This window comes from Sylvia atricapilla, chromosome 4 (assembly GCF_009819655.1).
Source record: "Sylvia atricapilla isolate bSylAtr1 chromosome 4, bSylAtr1.pri, whole genome shotgun sequence".
NCBI lineage: Eukaryota > Metazoa > Chordata > Aves > Passeriformes > Sylviidae > Sylvia > Sylvia atricapilla.
Window position 1 is genome coordinate 25,339,262 of NC_089143.1, and position 23,846 is coordinate 25,363,107.

At 43.3% G+C, this 23,846-nt stretch overlaps 1 protein-coding gene across 1 annotated transcript in view; it reads left to right on the plus strand.

Moving 5' to 3' along the window:
* Positions 1-4,885: 4,885 nt before the first annotated feature.
* Positions 4,886-23,846, plus strand: part of EIF2AK3 (eukaryotic translation initiation factor 2 alpha kinase 3) — a 42,467-nt gene continuing 23,506 nt past the window's right edge. The window contains exons 1-2 of the mRNA XM_066317292.1: positions 4,886-5,231; positions 11,956-12,085. Of these exons, the coding sequence (XP_066173389.1) occupies positions 4,969-5,231; positions 11,956-12,085 (393 nt within the window). The 5' untranslated portion in view covers positions 4,886-4,968. The remainder of the gene's footprint in view (positions 5,232-11,955; positions 12,086-23,846) is intronic.

Below are 23,846 nucleotides of genomic sequence, written 5' to 3' on the forward strand. Positions count from 1 at the left end.
GAAAGCAGAAAATCTTTCATTTGTGCTGTGCTGAGCCTTGCTTGTGCACAAAAAAAAAAAAATAAAATGGTATTGGACATTTCAGAAATGGATCTTCTGTGAATTCCAGCACCAACCAGCTCTGTTTGCAAACAGCTCAAAGTCCTTTTGTACAAGCCTACTTTTGTCCCATGTCAAAGCCTCTCCAGGAGCCAACTCTCAGCCTCTGTGTTTCAGTACGAGGAGGTGTTTGAACCTGCTTTAAACAGACATTCTGCCTGTCAAACGGTGGCAACTGTGAGGTGTTACTCCCGACAAAAACCACTCTAAGGAATGGAGCAGCTCAGCCCTTTCAGGGTGACTGCGTGACTCCGGGTGCTGAATTCTGCATCTGAGGCTGAAATTACATGGTAGGAAAATTACATGGTAGCTGAGATAACAGCTTGCTGTTTGCAAAAAGGGAAGAGCCTGCTCTTCATTCCTTTCATCCACCATCCACACGCAGCCTGGGTACAGAGTTTGTGCTGGTATTCCCATGATCCTGTGCTGATTCACCTTGCCATGCAGGCAAGAAAAGGCAGTTTCTTCTTGCCAGGTGACTGAGGTTGAACTGGGTCAGCCAAACTTAATATACGTCCCGGAAAGAGAAATTTCAAAATTTTATAACTGGCTTAAGCTGCCCTGGTCTAAAACAGGAAAAAAAAAAAAAAAAAAAAAAAAAAAAAAAAAAAGAAGCATTGCCACCTTATGGTCCATCACTTGCCAAGTTCTCCTGCTGCCTCCTTGTTGGCAGAGATCTGTTCTTTCCGAAAGGGAAAGCAACCAAAAAATCAAGGTCAGTTTTCCTTGACCTTTCTTGAGGAAGGCAGCAAGATCAGTGTATCAGGGAGGGGAAGGGGAAGGGGAAGGGGAAGGGGAAGGGGAAGGGGAAGGGGAAGGGGAAGGGGAAGGGGAAGGGGAAGGGGAAGGGGAAGGGGAAGGGGAAGGGGAAGGGGAAGGGGAAGGGGAAGGGGAAGGGGAAGGGGAGGAGAGGAGAGGAGAGGAGAGGAGAGGAGAGGAGAGGAGAGGAGAGGAGAGGAGAGGAGAGGAGAGGAGAGGAGAGGAGAGGAGAGGAGAGGAGAGGAGAGGAGAGGAGAGGAGAGGAGAGGAGAGGAGAGGAGAGGAGAGGAGAGGAGAGGAGAGGAGAGGAGAGGAGAGGAGAGGAGAGGAGAGGAGAGGAGAGGAGGCATCAGCAGGGGTGCAGGAATGCTAATTACAACATATGCAGCTTTTGGACGGTTTGGATACTCCTGTAAAAGGGAGGCACTAGGAACGGCCCTGGGCACAGGGCAGCCACGAGGTGGCACGCTGGGCTTTCACTGCCGCGCCTCGCTATTCTAGGAGCAAGTTATTCGGGAAAAGCAGGCAGATCTTCAGTGGAGCTATGTAAGACACCCTCCCTGTTAACATCCATCCATCCTGCAAGAACAGGCTTTGATTTCCACATAAGTGGCTAGTCAGATTCGAAGTTATTGTCATATGACTGAAATAGATCTCTTATGTCAGTCAGTCAAAACAGAATGGAGGATGTGAGTCATGCTTTGCAAAAAGCAGGAAGTTTGGTTTTGTTGGCACAATTTTTTTTTAATACAGAGAGAAAATTATAGGGCTGTATTGCCATGTTTGTCATAAGGATTTGAGAATAACGTTGTCCATCCCTTGGAGAAATGTTTCCAAAACAAGAAGAATAAGAGCTTTCGCATTCTGATTATTCATTATTCCTCGGTGCCACGGAATCTAGGAGGAGTCTGGAAGAAAACGTGGGCTCGGGTGGAAACTGCCGGATCCTCCCCTAAATAAAAGGCTGCAATTGGAAGGCTGCTGCTCTGGGGCGGGGGCTGGGAGGGGACACGAGAAAATGAGGTCATGCTCATGGGTGTGAGAGGGACACCTGCATCGGGTGGTTGTTGCTTTGCCTTAGGTGTAATAAACCTTCGTGACCCAACACAAAGGTAGAAGTGCAAGTCTAGTCGTGACATATCCCAGTATTCTGGAACTTTCTGGGGTCTGTGGTTATGTCTCTGAGTCCCTCAAATAACTGGTGGGACAAGAGATAAGTTACTGTAAAAAGCTTGGCAAGGACTTAGCTTTTCTTCATTGTCTAGAAATATAATGGAGTATAAAATTTAACTCAATTTACCCTTCAGTGTCACTGTTCAAAACATCACCATGCAAGAAAAAGGAATTTAAATGGAGACAGCTCCATGGGAGGGCAAGTTAAAGCAGAGAGCCAAATGTGTAAGGGAAGAATAAAAGCCTTTGGCTTGATTTGCCTAGAGAAACAAGGAATTTGATTACTCTTTATAAACATATGAACGAGTAGACACTCAAGACAGAGGAGTTATCTAAATAAAGAAAATAGTAGCACAAGACCATACGGATACAGTAATAAAATGTCATTTAAGTTACTAAATATGACATGCTCCATTTGGCATATGGCACAAGGTAAATTCTTTTGGACTTTGTTATAATGAAGGAAATAAAAAAACCCAAACAAAGATCCCTGGAATGTAATTCAGTGGTTGGCTGGAGAGCTGTGTTTGTGACCTGAGTTTGCATACACTTGGTGCTCTAAAACAGCTGTATTTGCAAATCTTCAGAAAGTAAGAGTGCATCAGGAAGAAAAAAAATAAGTACAAGTTAAAAATTACAATTATGAGCTCTTTTTAAAGAATTCATTGGGCGATCAGAGAGCCACAACTTCAAAATCAAGAGAGAAAAAAACCATTTTGTTTTATTAATGGTCTGGAGAGTGTGAGTAAAATTTAAAAAAAGAAATAGCCAAAATTAAAAAAGCAGGAAATAAGAAAGTGTCAGTATAAATGAGAAGCTGTGAGAACCAGAGTAGTTATTGGAAGTGAAGCACATCAAAGGAAATCCATATCTAGCAAGGCTAAATGCCAGAAAACCCTGGAAGTGAGTGGTACAGGCCCATTACTAGATGGACATGATTAAAATGTCAATAACAATGCAGAAGTGTTCATTGAACATTTATGATCTATGTTTGTGAAGAAGCAGGAAGATACGTGTGTGGGGGTCACTTGACAGTGATGTGATTAATTTCAGTGCATTAGTGACCAGTGGAGCTCTTGTCTTCCAGGGGTAACTGTGGCCCAGAAGGCTGGAAGCAGCTGACTGCAGAGACCCCTTGTGTGTTGATGTTCCTCTTTAGTGAACCTTGATAGACATGGGCAATTCTAGGAGGCTAAAATGTGCCAGGTTGGTGCCTGTCTTCAGGAAAGGAGACTGCATGATATGGAGTAAATGTAGATCTAATAACATCAGATCTGTGGATAATGTTCTGGATAAATACCAAAAAAGGGTGTTATGTCACTCATTAAAGAATTAGTAATGCTGGTCAGAGGTCTAATAGAAATCTCATTTCATGCTTCTAATAGACAACAAATAATTCAGTTTCCTATGAAAGGTGTAATAAACTTTTAAAAACATTTTTACTTGGAACTGCACAACATTTTAATTAAACAGAGTAATAAAGCATCAGTGAAGAATATATTAAACACTGGTTACAGAGATTATTTTTTTATAAGTGGTTATAAATCACTATTGAATAAGGCTACTTCTAATAGGACCCTCCAGGATCATATGTGCTGTACTACACACATACATAATCAATATTTTCATTAGTCATTTGGAAGTAAATACAAAATCAGCCCTAATCCAATTTGCAGATGACAGCCTCATCAGTTGGGTGGTATCATCACGGTGACAAGGACTGTCCTTCAAAATACGGCAAACTGGGTCTGGAAAAAACTGGAGGAAAACTAACCTTGAACGGGGCAATTATATATCACATATATAATTTATATCAATTATACCATAAACAGAGACCTGCAGAATGACTCGGGTTGGAAGGGACCTTAAAGACCATCTCGTCCCACCCCCTGCCACTGGCAGGGACACCTTCCACTAGACCAGGTTCCTCAGAGCCCCATCCAACCTGGCCTGGAACACTTCTAAGGACGGAGCATTCACAAGTTCCCAGGCCAGATCCGCGAATACGTGGAGGAAACACGAGTTTAAGGTACCACAGGCCCTTTCTGGGGTTGCTAAGACCCCTGGCCAAAGTGCTGGGGCTGCCGGTCATGGGCCTGTGTGTGCTGGGGTGGGCGGGCACAGCAAGCCCACAGAAAGGTGGGGTCACCTGAGGTGAGGTCTCCTGCGGTCAGCACAGGGCCGAATTCGGTATCAGGGATAGGGTTACCTGTAGCACCCAGAACAGCCCAGGGGGGCACCACCGAAAGACAGAATCAATTCGGCTGGACGAGACCTCTGAGCTGACCGAGTCCCACCTATGTCCGAAGACCCCCATGGCACCCAGTGTCATTTCCACGCTTCCCTCGGTGCCCCGGGGCGGTCACTCCCTCACGGCCCGGTTCCTACCCGGCGACTCCATTCCGCTCTGGGTTGGGGGGAGGCACTTCCAGCGCCTGCCCCCCCGCGCCGGGTGGTGCGCGCCGCTGGCCCCGCCCTGCCGGCGCCGAGGAACAGCCACGTCTCCAGCCCGGCTGAGGAAGGGGCGGGGCCGTGCCGCCCGCGCGCCAGCCGCCTTCCAATCGGCGAGCGGGCCGGTGAATCATGCGCTTCGCGATTGGTCGGCGCGGCGGGAAAGGAGGGGGAGAGAGCGGCGTGGCTCCGATTGGCCCGGCGGACTCTGTTGACAAACACCCAGGTCCTCCCCGGCCCTCTCCGCCGGACTCGCCAATCAGAAGGAAGCGGCGGCCTGAGCGGCGTGGCGGTAGACCAATAGAATGCGCGTCCGCCTCGCAGGGGCGGGTGCGCGTGGGGTGCCGGTACGTGGCGGGCGGGCGTGGCGCGGCGGGCAGGGCTGCGCGCGCGGCGGGCGCCCATTCTGTGGCGGCGACAGCGGGGACAGCGACAGCGGCGTTCATGTCCTAACGGGTGGCAGCGGCGGGCGAGCCGGGCCCCTCCATGCGGGGGCCGCGGGGCCGCAGCGCTGTGGCCGCCTTCGCGTTGCTGGTGCTGCTGGAGGTGACGGCGGGCGGCCCGGAACCGCCGCCGAGCGATGTCGCGGCTGTGGAGGCCGCGTTTGGGCTGGGGGCAGCCGCCGCTCCTGCCGCTCTGCCCGCTGGTTCCGCGGACGTGACAGTGGAGGACGATGAGGGCGGTGTGGCCCCCGCGGCGCCCGGAGAGCAGGAGGCTGAGGGCAGCGGAGAGGCCCGGACCGGTAGCAGGTGAGCGGGGGTAGGCGGTGACTGGGGTGGAGATCAGTGCCTGGGGCTAAATGGGGTTCAGTGCCTGGGTGAGAGTGCGGGGTCGGTGTCTGGGGTGAGGGTCCTGCCTGGGGCTGCTCGGGGAGAGTGTCGGTGACTGGGATGGCTGTCGGGGGCGGGGGTTCCTGAGGGGGGTCAGTGTGTGGGTGGGGGGTCGGTAGGGAGGGCTGAGGTGGGGTCAGTGCCTGAGGAGGCTGAGAGGTGTCGGGAATCAGTGTCTGGCTCTGGTTACGGGGAGTATCAGTGGTTGGGATGGGGGTCAGTGTCTGGGACTCTTGAAGGGTGTCTGTGACTGGGGTGGGGGTCAGTGACTTCGGCGTGGAGGTGCCGGGGAGGGGCTGGTCCGGTGTGGGGCGCTGGGCGGGGGTCAGTGCCTCAGGGGAGAAGGGTGCAGTGTCTCGGGGTACTGCGGGGGACACGACTGTGTCTGGGCTGGGAATCAGCAGCTAGGGCTGTTGGGGAGGGGCAGTGCACGGGGAAAGGGCTGCAGCGTCCCGGGGGTCGTGTGTTGGGAGGGGACTGTGCAGGAGTGCGCTTGGACGGGAATAGCGCTGCGATGGGTCGGGAGTGTTGGAGTGGGAAGAGTGGAGAGGAGGGGAGGGAGAGTTGCGCTGTGGGGTTATCGTAGATGGAATGGTGCTTGAGAAAGGGGTGAAATAAGGGTGTCGCAGGCTGGTGCGGGGGGCTGGACGGTGGGACACTCAGGGCAGTGTCCCAGAGCCGGAGGAGAGGTGGAGGGAGAAGAGATGGGAGAGATGAGTCCCGTGATGGGGCTGGAGTAGCGCTGTAGGGATGGGCAGGCAGTGACAATGAGGAAAAGGAACTTCGGGACCTCACCAGCGCTGAGGTGCTTGTTCTTTACGCGGTTGTTAGCAAGGAGAAAGGGTGCCTTAGTTCTTAGACAAACAAGCTGCCGGATGTCGCGCTATGTGACATCTGGCCCGTCTGCTTACCCTGGCAATATCGCGTCTCGATCCCTTCCTTGCCTTGGTCCCCTGTGGCAGTTCTGTGCCTGCGGGAAGGAGACCCTAAAGCATCTGCAGTCTAAACTCTTCCCAATACCCGCAGCTCACAGTTGTTCAGAGCGCGCTGTCCCTTTCTGTCATCGTTTTGTTTTAAAGAAAATGCAGTTCCCCCGCGTACTTAATTTGTCTGTTCAGCGCAGACACTGGGGTGTGCCTGAGGGGAAGCCAAACATGCAAGGCAAATTGATGAGCAAGTTTCAGAATATAACAAGGGGAAATAAAATACTTAATAACTGCGTGTGGCAAGAAGCTCCGGCAGAAGGAAGACTTAGATGAATGACTCAAGTGCAGAAATGTTACAGAGCCGATTCCCGTCTGTTTCTGAATTGGCTGAGAATGATGAGGTGATAAGCCACAGCCCGAGTTTAAAGGAAGAAGAGCATGACTAAAAGCCTACTGTATTTGAAAACATGAAAATTAATAGCCCAAAGCTTGTTTTTAGTATGCCCAAGCATTCACTTAAAACAAGAAACTGGCTGAAAACTTGACACCGTTTTTTTGGAGGACAGTCTCTCCACTTAGCAACAGGATCATTGTTTTGTGTATCAGGTGATCAAAATACCACCTTGTTTATTGCAATTCTGCTGTATTCAGTTTTTGATGGGACCCTGGAAAATTTTTAAAAATACCTTTTCTGCTTGCCTTCTAGAGCTAAGTAGAATACACTAAAGATGTTCAATATAGTAAATTAAGCCTGAGATTAAATGTAGCTGCTCTGTAATTGATTAGTATGTAGGAACAGATTTGCTGTCATCAAATAAAAATAGAATGGCTGCCTGGCCATAGTGTTTGCCTGCATTTCTTTATTTTTCTTAATTTGTGTTTCTGAGATCTCCACTCATCTCAGTTAATTGTTCTTCAGCAATACCCAGGCAATATAGAGGTCAATATAATCTGGGAAAGGAAAAAAAAAAACCCCAAAACAACAAAAAAACAAAGTCAAACCCCCAACTGTCTGTCTTTGCTGTAGGCAAATGAATATAATCATCTTGGTTTGAAGGGGTTTTTTTGTTTGTTTTTCTAGAAGAAAATATGAGAGCTAGCGATTTCTTGTGCTCTTTACATGCAAACATGCAGGGTTTGCTGTTGGAATAGCTGCTCAGAGTTCAAGTTTAACGAACAGCCATATTTGCAATGTCCCAATGGACTTTTGAGGGTTGAGGGTTTTAGGTTTAATGATTCTTTTAATCTGAAACAGGAACAGTGGGAAATGCATCAAGATGACAATAAGTTCTGCTTTGTTTTTCTAACCAAAACAACTAACTTGAATAAATGCAAAGTTTGATGTAGTGAAAGGGTGTAGGTGAACTAAAGAAGTGTTCCTCCTCTGTCCTGTTTACAGCTTCCTTTGCTATCTTCCCTTTTGTTTGCAGGTAAATCATACCTTCACTTCTGTAAGGTAGAACAGTGCTGTGCTAAGGCCTCTTGATTTCAGAAAGCAGCCTGTGTTCATTATGGGACACTAACAAAGGTTTTAAGACCCAGGACTTGCCTTCTGTCAATGCACGTGGAAGTTTGCCGTAGGTATTTTGAGTAATTTCAAGGGGGAACATTATCACTGCCCTTGAATAACAGGTTCCTGTCTGTGAGCAAAAGAGGATAGGAACTGGTAAGAAAACATTTTCATTCAACCATAGAGGCTGTTTGTAGATGGTTTGGGCCAGGGAAGTGTGTCCAGATATGCTTTAATAGTGACAAAGTGCAAATAAAATCTAACTATACAACATTAGCTTGTTCTCCACCAGCTGCTCCAATTACTGATCTCTCTGTATGCTCCATGAACTGGCCCCTTGCTTTAGTCCTGCTAAAAATCCCAGAAGGGATTTTTGCATCCTCCATCCCTTGGTTCACAATATATTCTGGACCAGCAGCTCAAGGCAAGGAGGAGTGCAGGTCTTAATTTTGCTGATGTTTATTTTTCAGATGATGAATCCTGTGACTGCCTTATTTTGAGTATTTCTTTTTGTATCTTTTTTGTTCTGGTCCAGGCTTGTGGAGATTATTGAATTATGATTTTGTGGTATTAGTCGTTGGGTCGTGGTATGGGTATGGTATTGTGGTATGGGTCGTTTTTTTCTCCTCCTTTTGTGTCCCTGTGATGTGATTCACTCCCTAGTACAGTCTGCCATTTACTGTCAAGAAGTAGTGAACACAGCCTTGATGCTGTTTGTCTCTATCCTTCTCACTTCCTTGGTGTTATAGTTGTGACTTCTGACCTTAAGCTGGGTAATACTTTGTGTTTTCCTTTCTCAGAAGGGAATCTGATTTGGTAGTGTTCTCAGAAAACATGTGTGTTCCTAGAAGCTGGTTTCTTTGGTCAAGGCAGTCTTTCAGCTTTACCCCAGTCAGGAAGTGATGTTGATAAAGCCAGTGACAAGGTGTTGTTTTTCAGAGAATGAAAGAGTTTATAAAGCCTAAGCAAAATAGAAATTGAGTAAAGAATTCCTTTTACTTTCAGTTTGTCAATCACTTGGCCCAAAGACATGTCAAAAATACTGCTTTTTCGGTTTACTGTAATGGAATTACAGGAATTGCCTGACATCTTGAGCCAGCAAAGGTTGGCAAACAGGTGGCTGAAATGACTTCCTTTATTCTGGAACTGTGGCTGTATTCTTCTCATGTTTCTAAGAATTTGATGTAAGAATTGGCACAAAACACTGCAGTAAACCCACAGTGGCATTGTGGGGTGACAAAAAGCAAGTTTGCCTGCCTGCTTGTTTTTAAGCTCTGAAATATTTTCTTGAAGTAGTTGCCTAAATTGCTTTTATCATAATGTTAATTTAGTGCTTGATTAGACTACCTGAGCCACAGAAAGATCTCTTGTCACCACTCCGTGCTCCTAGTACACAAAGCTGCAAGCACTGGAATCTCACAGAGAAAGGGAAGGGAAAATCTGACAGCGACAAATTGTACACTAGAAAGAGTCTTGGGCGTGACTCTCCAATCTTACACCAAGCAGAGTTCAAGTGATGGGGTTTTAACATACTGGAGTCCATCAGAGAAGAGGAGACCAGACATTAAGATTTTAACTCCTAGACAAATAGAGTATGGAATGAAGGATTTTATCAGAAGAGTAAGGAGTTACAGCTTTTTTTCTCCTCATACGTGGTATTGCTGGAGAGCAAGATGAAGTTGGAACCAGAAATGCGGCTATTTAACTGAAAATGAATCTCTTATTAAAAAAGCAGAGCAAAACTGATGCTTTTCTTATACCTGGTCCCAGTTCTAAAGGTAGCCACACCTAAGATTTAGATATAGCTGGGCTGATGTCTCATGGAAGTGTTTTCTCAGTAGGTGAAACAAAGTCCATTCTACAGCTAGGGACAAACTAAGGGGACAAACCCTGAGTGCCACCGCACCCAAGAAAAGGCAGGATTTTTACAGTGTGCAGAAGAGGTCGGTTAAACCAGTTCCTCCAAGTATATGCTGCTGGCACAAAGGTTCCCCACACTCCTCTCCTCTTTCCTAATCAGCTGAACTGAAAACTGGAGTGTGGTTACAGCACGATTTGGGTAGCTGGAGGTCAGGGTGCAGGTACAGGTTCCCAAACCACTGCCTTGAGTGGTGTTGGAGAGGCTTAAATAGTGAGGTAACTCCTAGGGAAGGTTGAGGTTTGCATCTGGTGGGGAAAGATAATACAGAAATGTAAGATACAAAGGCATGAAACATTTGTTACTTGAGGGAGAAGTCAAAACAGGAAGAATTAGATAAAGGAAAACAATGGGAGTACATGGGAAGAAAACATTTCACAGCATGATTTTAGTATTTGTCTTCTCTGCAGTATGGCTGCCAAAATTCCCTTCATTCTAGCTGCATTTCTACCTCTTTTTATAATCTAGTTGTCAGGAGGATCAACATAAAATTCAAGTAGGCCCACTTGGAATAATTTTTTTTTATGCAATGCTAGAGAGTTTCAGATAAATTGCTTTACCATAAAGCAAACAGATTGTGTTAAATATGTGTCCAAGGCCATGTGTGAGCACTTGTTTACAGTACTTGAAAATAGTCAATCTCCTGCAATCTGGTTTATTATTAACCTAATCTTCATTTCTGTATAGTTGGAAAAAGTGTTTGAAATCGGCTTATAAAAACTTACATCTTGTACTGTGCAAATATTTGCACACTTGGTATTTTTCTAACAGTTTCTTAAACTTAGCTTTTGGAGGAATGTGATGCTCAGCCACCCTCAGAAGTAGGAGTGCTGTGGCATTTTTGGAACAGGTTAAAGATATCTTTATTTTTATGTTTATTAGTGGTGTAGCGCTATAAGCATTATAAAATCCTATATAAATTGTATGGGTTACTTTAAGATGTAAAACAGCCATGTTTTACATGACCTTTGTTAGAGGTGATGTAATGAGCCACTCTCCCTGAAGGTGGTTTTACATCATGATTTCAGTTTTCCCCTCCTTAAAGCAAACTAATAACCCCCATAATTTCCTCCCTAAATTCCTTGTTACTACACCATTAACTTTGGACAAGTGAATATATTTGGGCAGAATTCTAGACAATAACTGATTGTCCCTTATTGTTTAAAGTAAAGATTAATATACATGTCTGTGTGTGCCCTACCAGCCCCCTGCCCTTTCACCCTCACCTGAAACTGGTTAATCTCCCCATCAGTTTATTTGCACAATTCCTTATTCTCATTGAAACCAGTGACTATAAAGGTCCTTCCGGGTCACTAGATCCAGCTCCCCTCAGTGCAAGCAGCCTGTAAAGTGATCAAGGTCTACTCCCTCTGCCTTTGAAGATTGGTGAGCTGCTGCAAGCCAAGCTGACAACACAATCCCAGCTTTTTCAGGTCAGAGAGAAACAATCTTCAAGGAAAAATAAAGGCCTTTCAGAAATGCCTTGTCAGTGCTTTGTCTCTGATGTGTTCTTTATTTTGTTTGTTTGTTTATTTTAATGCTGGAGCTCTAGCACAACCAGAAATGTTTATTCTAATTGTACAGCTCTGTAAGAAACAAGATTTACTGAAATTCAGGAGCTTCAGGCACTGTAGAAATCGGCAGCCAGCCTGCCATGGCCCTGTATTCCTAGACATCAGGATACTTAAAGCCTAAGCTGCAAAAGCCAGTTTGGTTGTTCTGTGGTCTGCAGGCGTTGGAGGTTGTTTGTAGTGCCCTGTGTCTTTGGAGGGACTTGCTTTATTCAGAGATTTGGGAAACATCCCAGAAGTTTGATGTTTAGTCCAAAACCACTGAAAACTTAGTTGCAACTTAGTATTTTTTACATCCTGATTGGCTGGGTTAATAGTTTCAGGTTTAGGTTGTTTTGAGAAGGATGTGTTAAAGATCAGTTTGGAAGGGACTGGAAGAAGTGGGATCCATACTGTTTGTATAAATATCTCCAGAAAGATGATGTCATTCAGTACTGTAGTGGTAACATCTGCATGCAAGAGCAAAAAGTCAACTGCCTTCTCCTGAATCTCAACTCTGAAAGTGTCTTACAACATGGAAATTAGTTTATGACATCCAGCCAGAGACTTCAGCTCCTCTACTCTATTGTGGGTCTGGGTAGAGCTACCCAGTTGAATTGCTTTTCTGCAGAATATAGAGACTTAAGTGTTGGAGTTGGATTTTACTGAGCGTAAAAGGCAGTTAATAGGTGAAGTCCATCCTGCTGTAGTTTTGACTGTGAACGTTTCCAACTTGCAGATCTCTAGTAATTATCAGCACTTTGGATGGACGAATTGCTGCACTGGATCCAGAAAACAGTGGGAGAAAACAGTGGGATCTGGATGTGGGATCAGGTTCTCTTGTGTCATCCAGCCTGAGTAAACCAGAGGTAAGGCTTAATTTCTTTCCTTACTAAGTCTTTAAAAATGGAGTTGTCTGTAATAAAAGGAATGCAGCTTCCTCCCAGTTTGATAGGTGTTAAATAATGGAGGAAATACCTCCGAAACTTTGTCAGTTCTATTCTCAAACTTTTTTTGAGTGCTTACATCATGTTGCCATTTCAGACTGGAGTGTGTCAGCATTTCAGCCTTGGGATTGATGTGTTTGATAAATATCAAACTAGATGATGTAACGGAGTTGGGGAATTGTATGTAATTCCTGATTGAAAACAAGTTACTTGTAATTTCAAGCAAATGAAAGGATCATCTGCTTTATATTACTAGACTGTATCTTGGCAAGTACTGGCTTTTTTTTTTCCCTCAAGAAAAGCAAAAGTCCTTGTGACTTAATAAGTGAACAAAGGATTGTTTTGGGTGTTTTATACTAGATAAGCAGGCTTCCTGTGAAATAGAATGTGTTAGCAATTAAACAGAGTGGTGAAGGTCACCCTGAAGTACTGAGTGGTGAAGGGTTGCATCACTTCATGCTGATGAACTGTAAGAAGAAAATCTAGAGTTCAGTTTCTTGTTTGGTGCTATTGGCCATCATCAGTTGCAGTAAGCTAGGCTAAAAATTAGAAGGAAGGGTTTTTTCCTTTTTTTTTTTTTTTTCCTACACTGGGGAGTTCTTCGATTCATTTTCTCCTAGAATTAGGAGGAATAAAAACACTGACAAAGAGGTAATTGGTGATGATAACACACCACAGAAGTACACAGTTGTTCCCTGTCAGGACTGTGGGATTTGATGGCCAGTCCTGTATCATGCTTTTGCACAGTGAGCATCAGAGAATGAAGGTTGAGTTCAGGATTATTCAGACTGCATGACTTTCTTGCGTATGGTTCTTTGTTGCTGTATGTGGCCATGACCTCTGTTTCAGTGAGAGCTGCTAATGAGTATCTCAGGTTGCAGAAGTAATGTGAATGTTTACTCACATTCCTTTGTTTCTGAGGGAGAATTTTATTTATGGATGCAGCTTTGTGAGATTCGTTCAGGTGCATTTTTGTGGTTTAGAAAAAACACTTTAGGAAAGAAGAACTTCCCCCCCAAAATATGTTTAAGAACAGAACTGAAAAGAATACAGAAGAGAGAACTGTAAAGAGCTCTGTGGGGTGGAAGGTGTCAGTGATAGTGTGATCCTTCACAAAGGTTCTCAGTAGTAGATACATAAAATACTGGTCTGGTATACATAAAATACGTGTTGCTGCAAATAGTTTCTGATGACCACATGAAACTAGAACCAGTGGTTATGAAAAGCACACACATGAAATCTGTGCAAATATAAACTTTATTTTTTCACTACAAGTTAAGTCACAAGCCCAAGTTTTAAAAGATTTGGGAGTGCAAGCATTTCCAATGATAGATGTGTTTTTTGCAAATATAGATTTTGTGACTCAACTGTCTGTCCAGAGTTTTGATATTTTTCCAATGTGGTATGACTGTAGAAACAAAAGGGGTTTAAGACAACAAAAATTGCAGTTTGTCTATATGATATTTAATTTCTTTCTGTGATTTCAAGTCAGTAGGTTGTGGCAATCATAAAAATACATTTTTAAAGAGTATTTGTTATGGATAGAGGAAGTTGGACTTTCAGATGGGCTTTCAAACTTTAATTTCTACAGCTGTGGCCAAAGTTACTGAGGGATTTTGGTAGTTAAGATGCAGAGCCTATGAGATAGATAATTTTGGAAGGAAAAGGTCATTTTGGCCTTTTAGAAGCTATTAAGCATTATGAATATGGGCCTTTTTAGACTTCTTACTGTCATGTAAACAAATGCTGTTAAGACAATTTAACAAGAAACATGATGAAAAGTGATGAACACTCTGAATAAACTGCATTTGAATGTTTAATCCGCTGTCAGTAATCAGCTGAAAGACTTCATGCAGTGAATTTAGATACTTACTAAAGTGAGCAATTCACCTCATTAAAATTGCTGGGAAAATTCTGGTTTGGGTCAAAATACTGATGTGGGCATGTGACCTTTTGAGTTTTATTCTCTCAAACTGAGTCTTGAGGCTTTTCCTTCCTCTTCCAGCATTTTTGAAGTAACAAAGGTTTCTGTGCTAGCAACCACAATATTCATCAGAAAGCAGTAACATTATGTAAGCTGTTAAATTACATCTTCTTGCAAGAAATGGCAGATAAGAAACTCTGTTACACTTGCAGTGACAAAGATTTGTGTTCTTTCAGTGCATGTAAAGTGTGTGCTGCTGGGTCTTAATTGTTTTGATGAGGGTTTTTTTAACTATCTGAAGTGTGAATATAATGAACTGTAGTTCCAAGTCCTGGTGCAAAAGCATGAATTTAATTTCCAAGTGCCTTGTAAGAATAGACATTAGATCTTCAAACTTTCAGTGTTTAACAGAACTGTAGTTAACTTCCTTTGCCTAACTGTAAAATGTCAACCTGGCTGTCTGGAGCTCGTGTGTTAATTAGGAAAGTGAGGCAGTGAAATTTCAAATGTTCCAGCAGCTCTGTCAAATGCTTCAGATCTTGAAACTACTGCTTAAGACACTGACAAGTGAGATGTTCATCATTTGTCATGTGAATAGATCAATTAGAAAGGAAAGGCTGCTGAAGTATTAATTGTGTGTCTGGGTAACCATAGAATGCTAAAATTCTTTCCTTGGCTCTAAGCTCCAACATAAACAAACCACGGTTGGGGTGCCAATGCTGAAAAATTGACTCTGCGGTTCAGGCTTGTGCATGAGAATTAAAAAACTCTGTTTCCCTGTCCATTGTTTTAAAATGGGAAACCTTTATAAAAGCCTGGTTACAACTCCAGGTTTTCCTGTTACCTGTATGTAAGGATTGCCTGATGAAGTTCACAATAAAGTCATTGAATCACAGCTTTCCTAAAAGGGAGCTTAATTTTAATAAAAACACTTTGCTCTTGAAAATTTAGGTTTGTAATTAATATACTGTCCATACTTAGAAAAGAATACTTGTGGGAGAAGCAGTGTTGTTGAAATAATGATGATTAATTACAGTGAAAGTGGAGAACTGCTTCAGAAGCAGTGGGAAGGTGCATAGCACATAATTTGCTGATGAGGATGAGCAAATCATTCTTTTACCTGCAAGCTTCATACTAAATTACTTAATGGGCACCAGTCAGAGTTGTTTCAGTGCTCTAGGCAGAGGCTACACTGGATGGATTCTATAAAAATACCTGGTAGGCTTGGGCTGTTACAGACTAATCCCTAAGTAAGCATCTTATTTCCTTATTTGAGACATTGAAGATCATGGGACAAAATCAGTTTCAGCTCACAAGGCTGACATTTATAGCAGTCAGAGTAAACATGCCACTGTATCCTGGAAAAATGGAATAATTTGATTATGCCATGTCACCAAATCTGTCAACATCCTTATTCCAATAAAGACTCTCATGACCTTTGTATTGATTGTATTGTGTGTGTATGTATATAAACATAAATATATATTTTTAATTGTGACAGCCACATAAAATCAACTTTTCTACAAGCTTAGACATCTGTGTCATCTTTTTTGGACATAGAAGTGGCATATTTTTATGGAATAGCCTAGTATTATATTTTTTTCTCTAGAGAAATATGGAGAGGTGAAGAAGTTCTATACTGAAGCATCTGAAAACTCATTGCATTGTTGGTGAAGTGAGCCTATAGAGACTTTGAGGAGATTGTTCCTTTTTAGCTTAGAACAGTCAGTTGAGAAAGGATTTTGAAATCTCAAAAAACTTCACTAGTGACTGGATTTAATGTACAGTATTAACGTGTCTTCTTTCTTTTTACTTCCCTTTATCTGCCTTGTAAACCTTTCCAAATTTTCAGTGCTTTGGTTTCCGAAAAGAAATACCAAATTCTGCTGTGAAGTGTCCAGACACCTGGGACTCACTTTGAAGTACTTGAATTGCCTGCACTTTGCTGCACTTTGGATAAGGCAGCCTCTGTGCCCAGGCAAGCCAGAGAAGAGCACAAATGTGTCTTGGGTTGCTTTGGGAACACAGGAGGGAACTCAGCAATTCCCATCCTTTGACCTCTTACACTCTGGAATGGAAGAAAATGCAAAATCCACATTGTAATGGGTCAGGGCAAGGCAAGAGACCAAAATGCCCTTTGAGGGGCTTGAATTGTGAATTCTGTTATGTGCCTTCCCAGAGGTTCAGGGAGGGTAAATAATGCAACAGTGTCTTTGAAAGAATTAGGAAAATCTCACCCACCACTTAATGGCACTGCTGCAGTAGTATTTTATTAGTTTGAATAAAACTTATGTGTTTGTTTGGTTCATGACTTTCTATTATAATTATTTTTTGGTTGAGTCACTGTCTGTAAATATCATCCAAGGAAAAGCTGATAGTGTTTTTCTTGGATATGGGTGGGGAACACTTAAGACTGTCAGACACTTGAGTGTTTTCACTAAAAAGGTTATTATAGCAGCTGTTACATGCAGTGATGAATATTAGGAATTTATATTAATCCTGCATAAAATTGTTCTGATCCTGCTAGCATTCACTGGCCAAACACAAATGAGATTCTTTTCAAACTACACAGATATTCCAAGAAAATGTCTTTGTTCTGAATTCTGCTTTAAAATGAATGCCTCTGTCTAAGTTCACTGTTAGTAATTTTAACTCTTAATCTTGGGTGCATCTTAAAACATCTGGAACGGGACACACCAGCAACAGAAACAATCTTTCCCGCTTAGCACTTGGAAGAGTCTCCATGCACCATCCAGGCAGCTCACAGGGAGGGTCAGACTTTCATATACAGAGGTTGGTTCTGTAAGGTGTTTGAGTGTGTACAAAAGGTTCTTAAAGGATAGTTTTACTCAACAGAGAATAAAATTTGTAAAAGATCTACTCACGCTGTAAAATTACTTTTCAGCTGTAATGTGTTCTGAGCAGATGTAAAGCACTGAGCTGTTACTCTTTTCAAGCAGGTGGAGTGTAAATCACTGGTCTGGTTATTGGGGTGATTAAACTGCGGAAAATGTTTCCTTGTAGGTAAACTGGTATCATTTTAGTTTTCTGAAAGAGTATTCTAGTGTCCTGTAGTGACCTTTATTTTTGTGTACTACTGAGACGTGTAGAACCACCAGATGCTTAGATGGTTGGAGGTGTCATTCCCGTAGAGAAAGACTGGCACATCAGCTGGTTCTCAGTTGTACAGGTTTTCTGTAATAGACATGACATTAAACTGTGCTAAATGAAATACAAGATGTGGGGATTGATAACTGTGGTTTTATTGTTGAAGGTTGGAGATGACCAGTTTAAAACTGAGAAAACTGCATGCCAAGATATCCCATGACAGGTTATCAGCTGCCATCTCCCTTCCACTGCAGGGGAAGGAAATGTGATTCTTCCTTGCCTGCGGGTACAGAGAGAGAGAGAGACAGATTAGCGTCTTAAATGGTCCTGGAAAAGCTCATAATGAATAAGAAGTGAGTGTCCAGAATTGTACTTCAAAGGAAGATAAATTCTAATTGCAGTTGAGGCAGAGAAGACTTGTTAGGGCTATCAGGGGGAGTGGGGCCTGTGTTTTGCAGGAAGAGAATGGATGTGACTACTCTTTAACTACATGGATGTATTAGCATTCCTGATGGCACAAATGGTTACTTTTCAATTCTGTTGCTGGAGACATACACTAGTGCATGAAGAGGTGACAGACAGCAACTTCACTAGAGAGACCTTTGGATTTCTAAGTACAGGTTTTTGTTGCTTTCTTGTGAAACTAAAACATAATTTACAATTCTACTGAAAATAAACTTCTAATGTTGTTTAGTCATTACGTTTTAGAACAAAAAGTCATCAACAAAAGACTAGTTGTTTTAAAGTACCCTGATAGCTGGAAGTATGCTTTTATAGGAAACACAACCAACTTTTTTAGTGGGAAATGGTTAACTTGAGGAAAATGGGAATTGCTGACAGCTGCCTGAACTGAGTTGGTGCTTAGTGTGATGCAGTACTATCATACCATCATCACATGTAGGGCTGTTGCTTAGGCAAGTGGTGTTATGTATTTATCAAAACTGCACATCTTCAGTCCTCTTAGTTTGGTGTCCTGTTCAATTAAAACAGCCCCAAAGACTTCCTGTAGCTGCAGCTCAGTGACTGCCTTGCTGACACTTGTAGTTAGCAGTGATGAAGCCCTGAGGAAGTGCTGACACGTGTCCTTTCACTGTGCTTTAAGGACCTTTTGGAGGATGACAACTTCCGTGAGGGGACATGTGAGCAGCTGCAGAACAGGATATTGTGGTCTGTGCGATACCAAAGCTCTCGAGACCAGTCCTCAGGTGCTGCTCTGCCCTGAGCAGAGCCAGGAAAGTTTCTCAGACTCACTCTGTGTACGACCAGCTTTCATCTCATGCTCACAGCCATAGTCAAATGCATCAAATATTGGAAAGACTTTTTACCAGCCCCATTGTCTCTGGGTTTTTATTCTCTTTATACTAGAAGAACAGAATGGTTTAGGTTGGGATAGAGCTCTAAGATTACAGAATGACCGAGTCCAAGTGTTAATTAACCCTGCACTGCCAAGGTCACCACTGAACCACATCCTTCAGTGGCACATCCACAAGCCTTTTACATCTCCCCGCAGATGGTGACTCCACCACTGCCCTGGGCGGCCTGTTGCAAGGCTTGATCATCTTTTCAGTGAAGAAAGTTTTCCTTACAGCTAGTCTAAACCTTCCCTGATGGAACTTGAGCCCATTCCTTCTTGTCCTATTGCATGTTTATTGGGAAAAGAGATTGACTCCTCTCACCTGGTTAAAACTTTTTGTTCAGGTAGTTGTAGAGAGCAGTAAGGTCTTCTCTGGGCCTCTTTCTTTTTTTTTTTCCAGGCTAACTAACTGCAGCTCCCTCAGCCATTTCTTAGAAGTCTTGTGGTCTGGACCCTCCACCTCCTGGGTCGAGATAAGGGCGGGAAGAGAGCTTGTAATTTAATTGTGTATGGCCCACTGCATGTTTTTGTATTGGCTGTTTAGCAGTTCTGGTGTTTACAGATACTAAAATGGATCAACTGTAGTACCTAGACAAATATCAGTTTCAGGTAGTGGATAACTTAAATAGTTGGAATCCAGCTGTCCAATACACAAAAAAGTAATTTATTCTGCCCTAGAGCTTTTTTTAACTTTCAGGCTATATCTTTATCTATATAAAGAAGAGCCCATTTCAAGGGTTAAGCATTTTAGACAGTTTAGCAAATCATTCCTCTAGCAGCACAGCCACTGACATCTCATTTCCGAATTTCTTCTGGACTTCGTGCTCCACAAGGAGGTAACTATTAATCTTTGTCAGACTCACTGCATGTTTCTTTGAATCCTTGAAAGAAGAGACTGTGATTTCTATGTTCTGTTCTCCTCCCGTATCAGGCTGTTTTCCTATAGGACTTGCTCTGTGACTTGGTTTTTCACATGAACTCCTTATCTGCAAAAACACTCTGTCCATGCAGTGCCGGGAGAGAAACACACAGGGTCCAGCAGAGATAAGTTTGAATCCTGGTCTCCTCAAGTGCCACGAGCTTCTGCTCTTGCCCCTGCATAGATGTCAGGTGCCCACCAAATCCACTCTGTCACATTCCTCCTCAGCTGGACAGGGCAGAGAAAAATCTATTGAAAAGGCTTGTGGGTCAAGATAAGGGCAGGGAGAGAGATCATTCACCAGACACCATCACAGGCAAAGCAAACTTGACGCAGGGAAACCAGTTTTATTACCAATAAAACCACAGTAAGATAAGGAGAAATAAATCCAAATCTGAAGAACACCTTCCCCCCACTCCACCTTCTTCCCAGGCTTAACTTCACCGTGATTTTCTCTCCCTCCACCTCAGAGTGAGGTAGGGGGATGGGACGTGGAGACTGCAGTAAGTTCAGCACACCTTGTCTCTGCCACTTCTTCTTCCTCAGAGGAGGACCCCTCACACTTTTCCCTTGCTTCAGTGTGGGGTTCTTCCCACACCTGTAGGCCCCCACTACCAAAGCCTTGCCACACAAACCAAATACCAGTAGCAATTTGGTCATGGTGGCTGATGAACTTCTGTGTAGTGCCTGTTTCTAGAAAGGCAAGGCTTTGGGTATTTTTTTTCCCCACTAATCCACTCGCTTACGTGCTGTTAGTTTCAAGGAGCTCAGTGATGGGCTCGGTAGCAGCAGCACCAGGTTGTCTCAGAAAGCACTGCTCTGAAGTTTCGGAAGACTTGCAGTCTTATTAATAAAACTTGCCATGTAAAAGAGGGGGATGGAATAATGTCAAAATAAAGTCTTTCTTAAAGCACCGTGCAGTTAGGTTTTTTTATTATTATTATTAAGGAGAACAGTTTTTAAAAGTCTGTTACCATGGCAGCAGAGCAGGCTGGCATCTCTGTATCTCAAAACCTCAAGACTTGTTTGACTATGATTAAAGTAACGGTGGTGTTTTGGTTTGCTTGTCTTCAGAGGAAGGGTCTGTGTGATTGCACAACAAACAGTATTGGGTTCCTGATCTCTTTTAAAGCTGGGGTGGTCTAGTTAGCACACTGCAGTTCCTCAGATTTCCTGTATGAACCTTCAGGGGAGGGCAGAGCAGGAATAATTCTTTTGAGGGCAAACTCAAGCTGAACAAGCTACTGTGCTGCCCCTGATGCTGGAAAGGAGAGTGTAAGTCTCAAGCTGCTGTGCTGCTGTCATCTGTTGCTTTTTACACTGTTTGTGTAAAAGACAGTTTTGTCGGGACCCTAGTGCTTACACCTGATCAGATTTTAAGATCTGAAGTGTAGAATCAAGACAGATATACCAGCTCTAGTATTTTATTAAAGTTGTCAGGAGGATGTTGCAGGTGTTGCTTTGAAGAGAGAGAAGAAAGGAGTTTTGAAATGAGTTCTCTAGTACTCATCCAGGCACAAGGCTAGAGCATCACTTCACCCACTCATACAGACAGTACAGGCCCACAGAAGCTGAATTTATTACTCTTTTCCATGTATTCATGAAAAATAAAATAGAAACTACCAACTTGTGGAGTTTGGGGGATGATGGAAGGAAAAGAAAGACTGTAACAGATAAAAACTTATGTCATCAGGTACTTAATGTAGGCAGGAGTCAGGGACCAGGTTTGGTCACTTGATAGATGCTGTGAACTGTTTCTGGGTGAACAGTACAGCCTGTTGGTACAAATCAGCCTGAGCTTTGAGAAACGTCTGTGCTCACTGTTGTTGTGCAGACCTGGTGTGCTCTTTCAGGCTGTCACACCCCCCCCCCCCCCCAAAGTGAAACCTATTTCCATGGCTTCTCTGATGTGCCGCCCTGGAACTCACCTCTGCAGAGGAGGAAGGTCACCTAATCCCACCTCTGTAAACAGCTCAATAAAATACTGATTATCTGATGTCCAGCTGCAGCCTTTCTCACAGTCCTGGTCTCAGAGATGGTTTGAGCTTGTTCAGTGCTTAACTGAGGCACAGGAGGTGGTCAGGACGGGTGTGCACTCCATGAACAATGGCAGTGCAGAGATCAGAAGTAATGGTACTCAGAAGAATGAAAAATTTTCTAGACAGACAACAACCTGTCTGTTGGTATTTCCTGCCTCAGCTTCCTCATTGTCCTTGAAGATGTCTCAGGTTGTTTTACTGATGTAAATCATGGACTTTCCTTCACAGTCAATTTTCTTTTTCCTGGCTGGTTGAACAGCCCTGCATGTTTTGAAGAATATTTGCTCTTTTACCAGTGCTTTAGGCAGTGGAATAGCTCAACAGCCTCCATTTTTCAAAAGATTGTGCTTTTGTCTGGGTCTTTGTTCTCCTAAGAAAGTTGGGATGTTGTGGCCCTTGCAGAAGTTTGAAGACTCTGGTTGGCCCCTTTATCTCAGTGTGCTGCTGTTTGATTAGGGTTTGCCTGTTAGTAATAGTACACTGTCATCCTTGTAGTGCCCTGTGCTTCAGGATTTCTGCTGGTAGCTGGAGGCAAAATAGATGAATGAGCATCCTGAAATCTAAGGTGAAGAGGAGAAATAATCTCTTCTGTTGAGAGGAAGTCATAAACCTATGGCTTTGTGCAGATAACCTTCCTGCATACGTAACAAAAAAAACCCAAGACAATAAATGAGTTCCAGACCAGCCTGAACTAGGGAAATCCAAAAAATTGTGTGTATGTGTATGTATATCTGTCTATATTGGTATTACCTGAAAAATCTGTTAACGTTTACAGTAGGGATACCTGTCTTACTGTCTGCCTATGGGTTTGTGGTTTTAATTTGTTTATTTGTTTTTTTAATGTGGAGCATACCAGCTTGCCTTTGCTTTCCCACATTTCTTTGTGCAGACTCTTGTTTCTACCCTTCAGAATAAAGCTGCCATATGTGACTTTTAATATGTTGCCTAGATTAATTTTAAGGAGGCTTAAAAGACATAGTTCTCAGTGAGTAGTTTTCTTAAGAGCTTGCTTGATTGGCTTTGATCCTGTTTGTTACAATGATCCTATTGTAGAGATAATCATAGAGGGAATAAAACCTGGTACCCTTATCATTTAAGATCATGTAGGTTGGTCTTAGTTAATTTGTAACAGGAATGAAGCTCTTGCAGCTTATAGTAAGACTTGAAAACTACAAGCAGAAGTGTTAGAAAAACATAACGACATAAAATCCTATTTTAAGCAAAATATTTCACTTGTGCGTGGTTATTTCCTTGGAGTTAGTAGATGGTCCAGCCCATCTGTAAACAATAATATTGACTATTTTGGCACCAGACTTGGCTCAGATGTGTCTGCACGTGAGCAGGCTTGATTTTTGTTTCAGACGATAAAGAGCCTTAGGAAGGGGGTAGAATGTCACGCTTGCTGTTAAACAGCTCCTGGAAGCTTTAGTACTTCAGCTTGTTTTGATCTCTGTTTACACAATTTTTCCTTTTCTTTCTCTTCTCTCCCCCGCTATAAATCAGCGGCTCCCTGCGCCTATCAACCTGCCGTGGCACCTGGCGTACGGTGCCCTCCTTTCCAGTAAAGAGTCTAGACAGCAAATTCCCTGGAAGCGTATGCCATTCCGGATCGTTATGCCTTTTTGCTTTTTTGTGGAGGCTTTTTAGAAACTGCATTACCTCACCCGTCGGCCTGGAGATTGCGCAGCCCGCGCCGCTGATAGGGCTGCAGAACCCCGCGCAGAGCCAATGGAGAACTTGGGCTGCAAACTCTTAATGAGCAAAAGAGCAGCGGCTCGTTTAGGGCTCCACAGTTAATGTGGGGGCTTTTTTTAAGTGTTACTTCTGAAAGACTAGCCACTTAACAATTATGTGCCATATTGCTGACCAGTGAAGCTGAACAAATAGCTATTTACATTGACAGATCAGAGGAATGTGTAAGTGCATCGTGGTAACCTACATTTTCTGTGCCAAGAGATTTGCAGCTGACTGCCTGGGTGACTCACTCCTTGGATTAGGAGATGAGGTAATGCTTTTGAGATACAGGGTGATGTCATTCCTTTACCTGAGCTGCATGCCGATGCTAGTTGCTAGTACTTTCAAGGAAAGTCCCTTTTCTGCTTCTGATGTACTAGAGAATGAGCTGCATAATTCAGATAGCTGTTGTTATTAATGTCCTTCCAAAGCATCTGGCTGAACTGCTCTTTTGAAAACAGATGTCACCACAAGTGGCCACAAATGCCTTTTGTTACTCATGTATGTGGGCACCTGCAAGTGGCACATTTGCATACCTCCCGAATTCTTCAAATAAAGCTGTTTTGTTAAAAGAAGACCTTCGTGGTAATCAAGTGCTGTCTCTT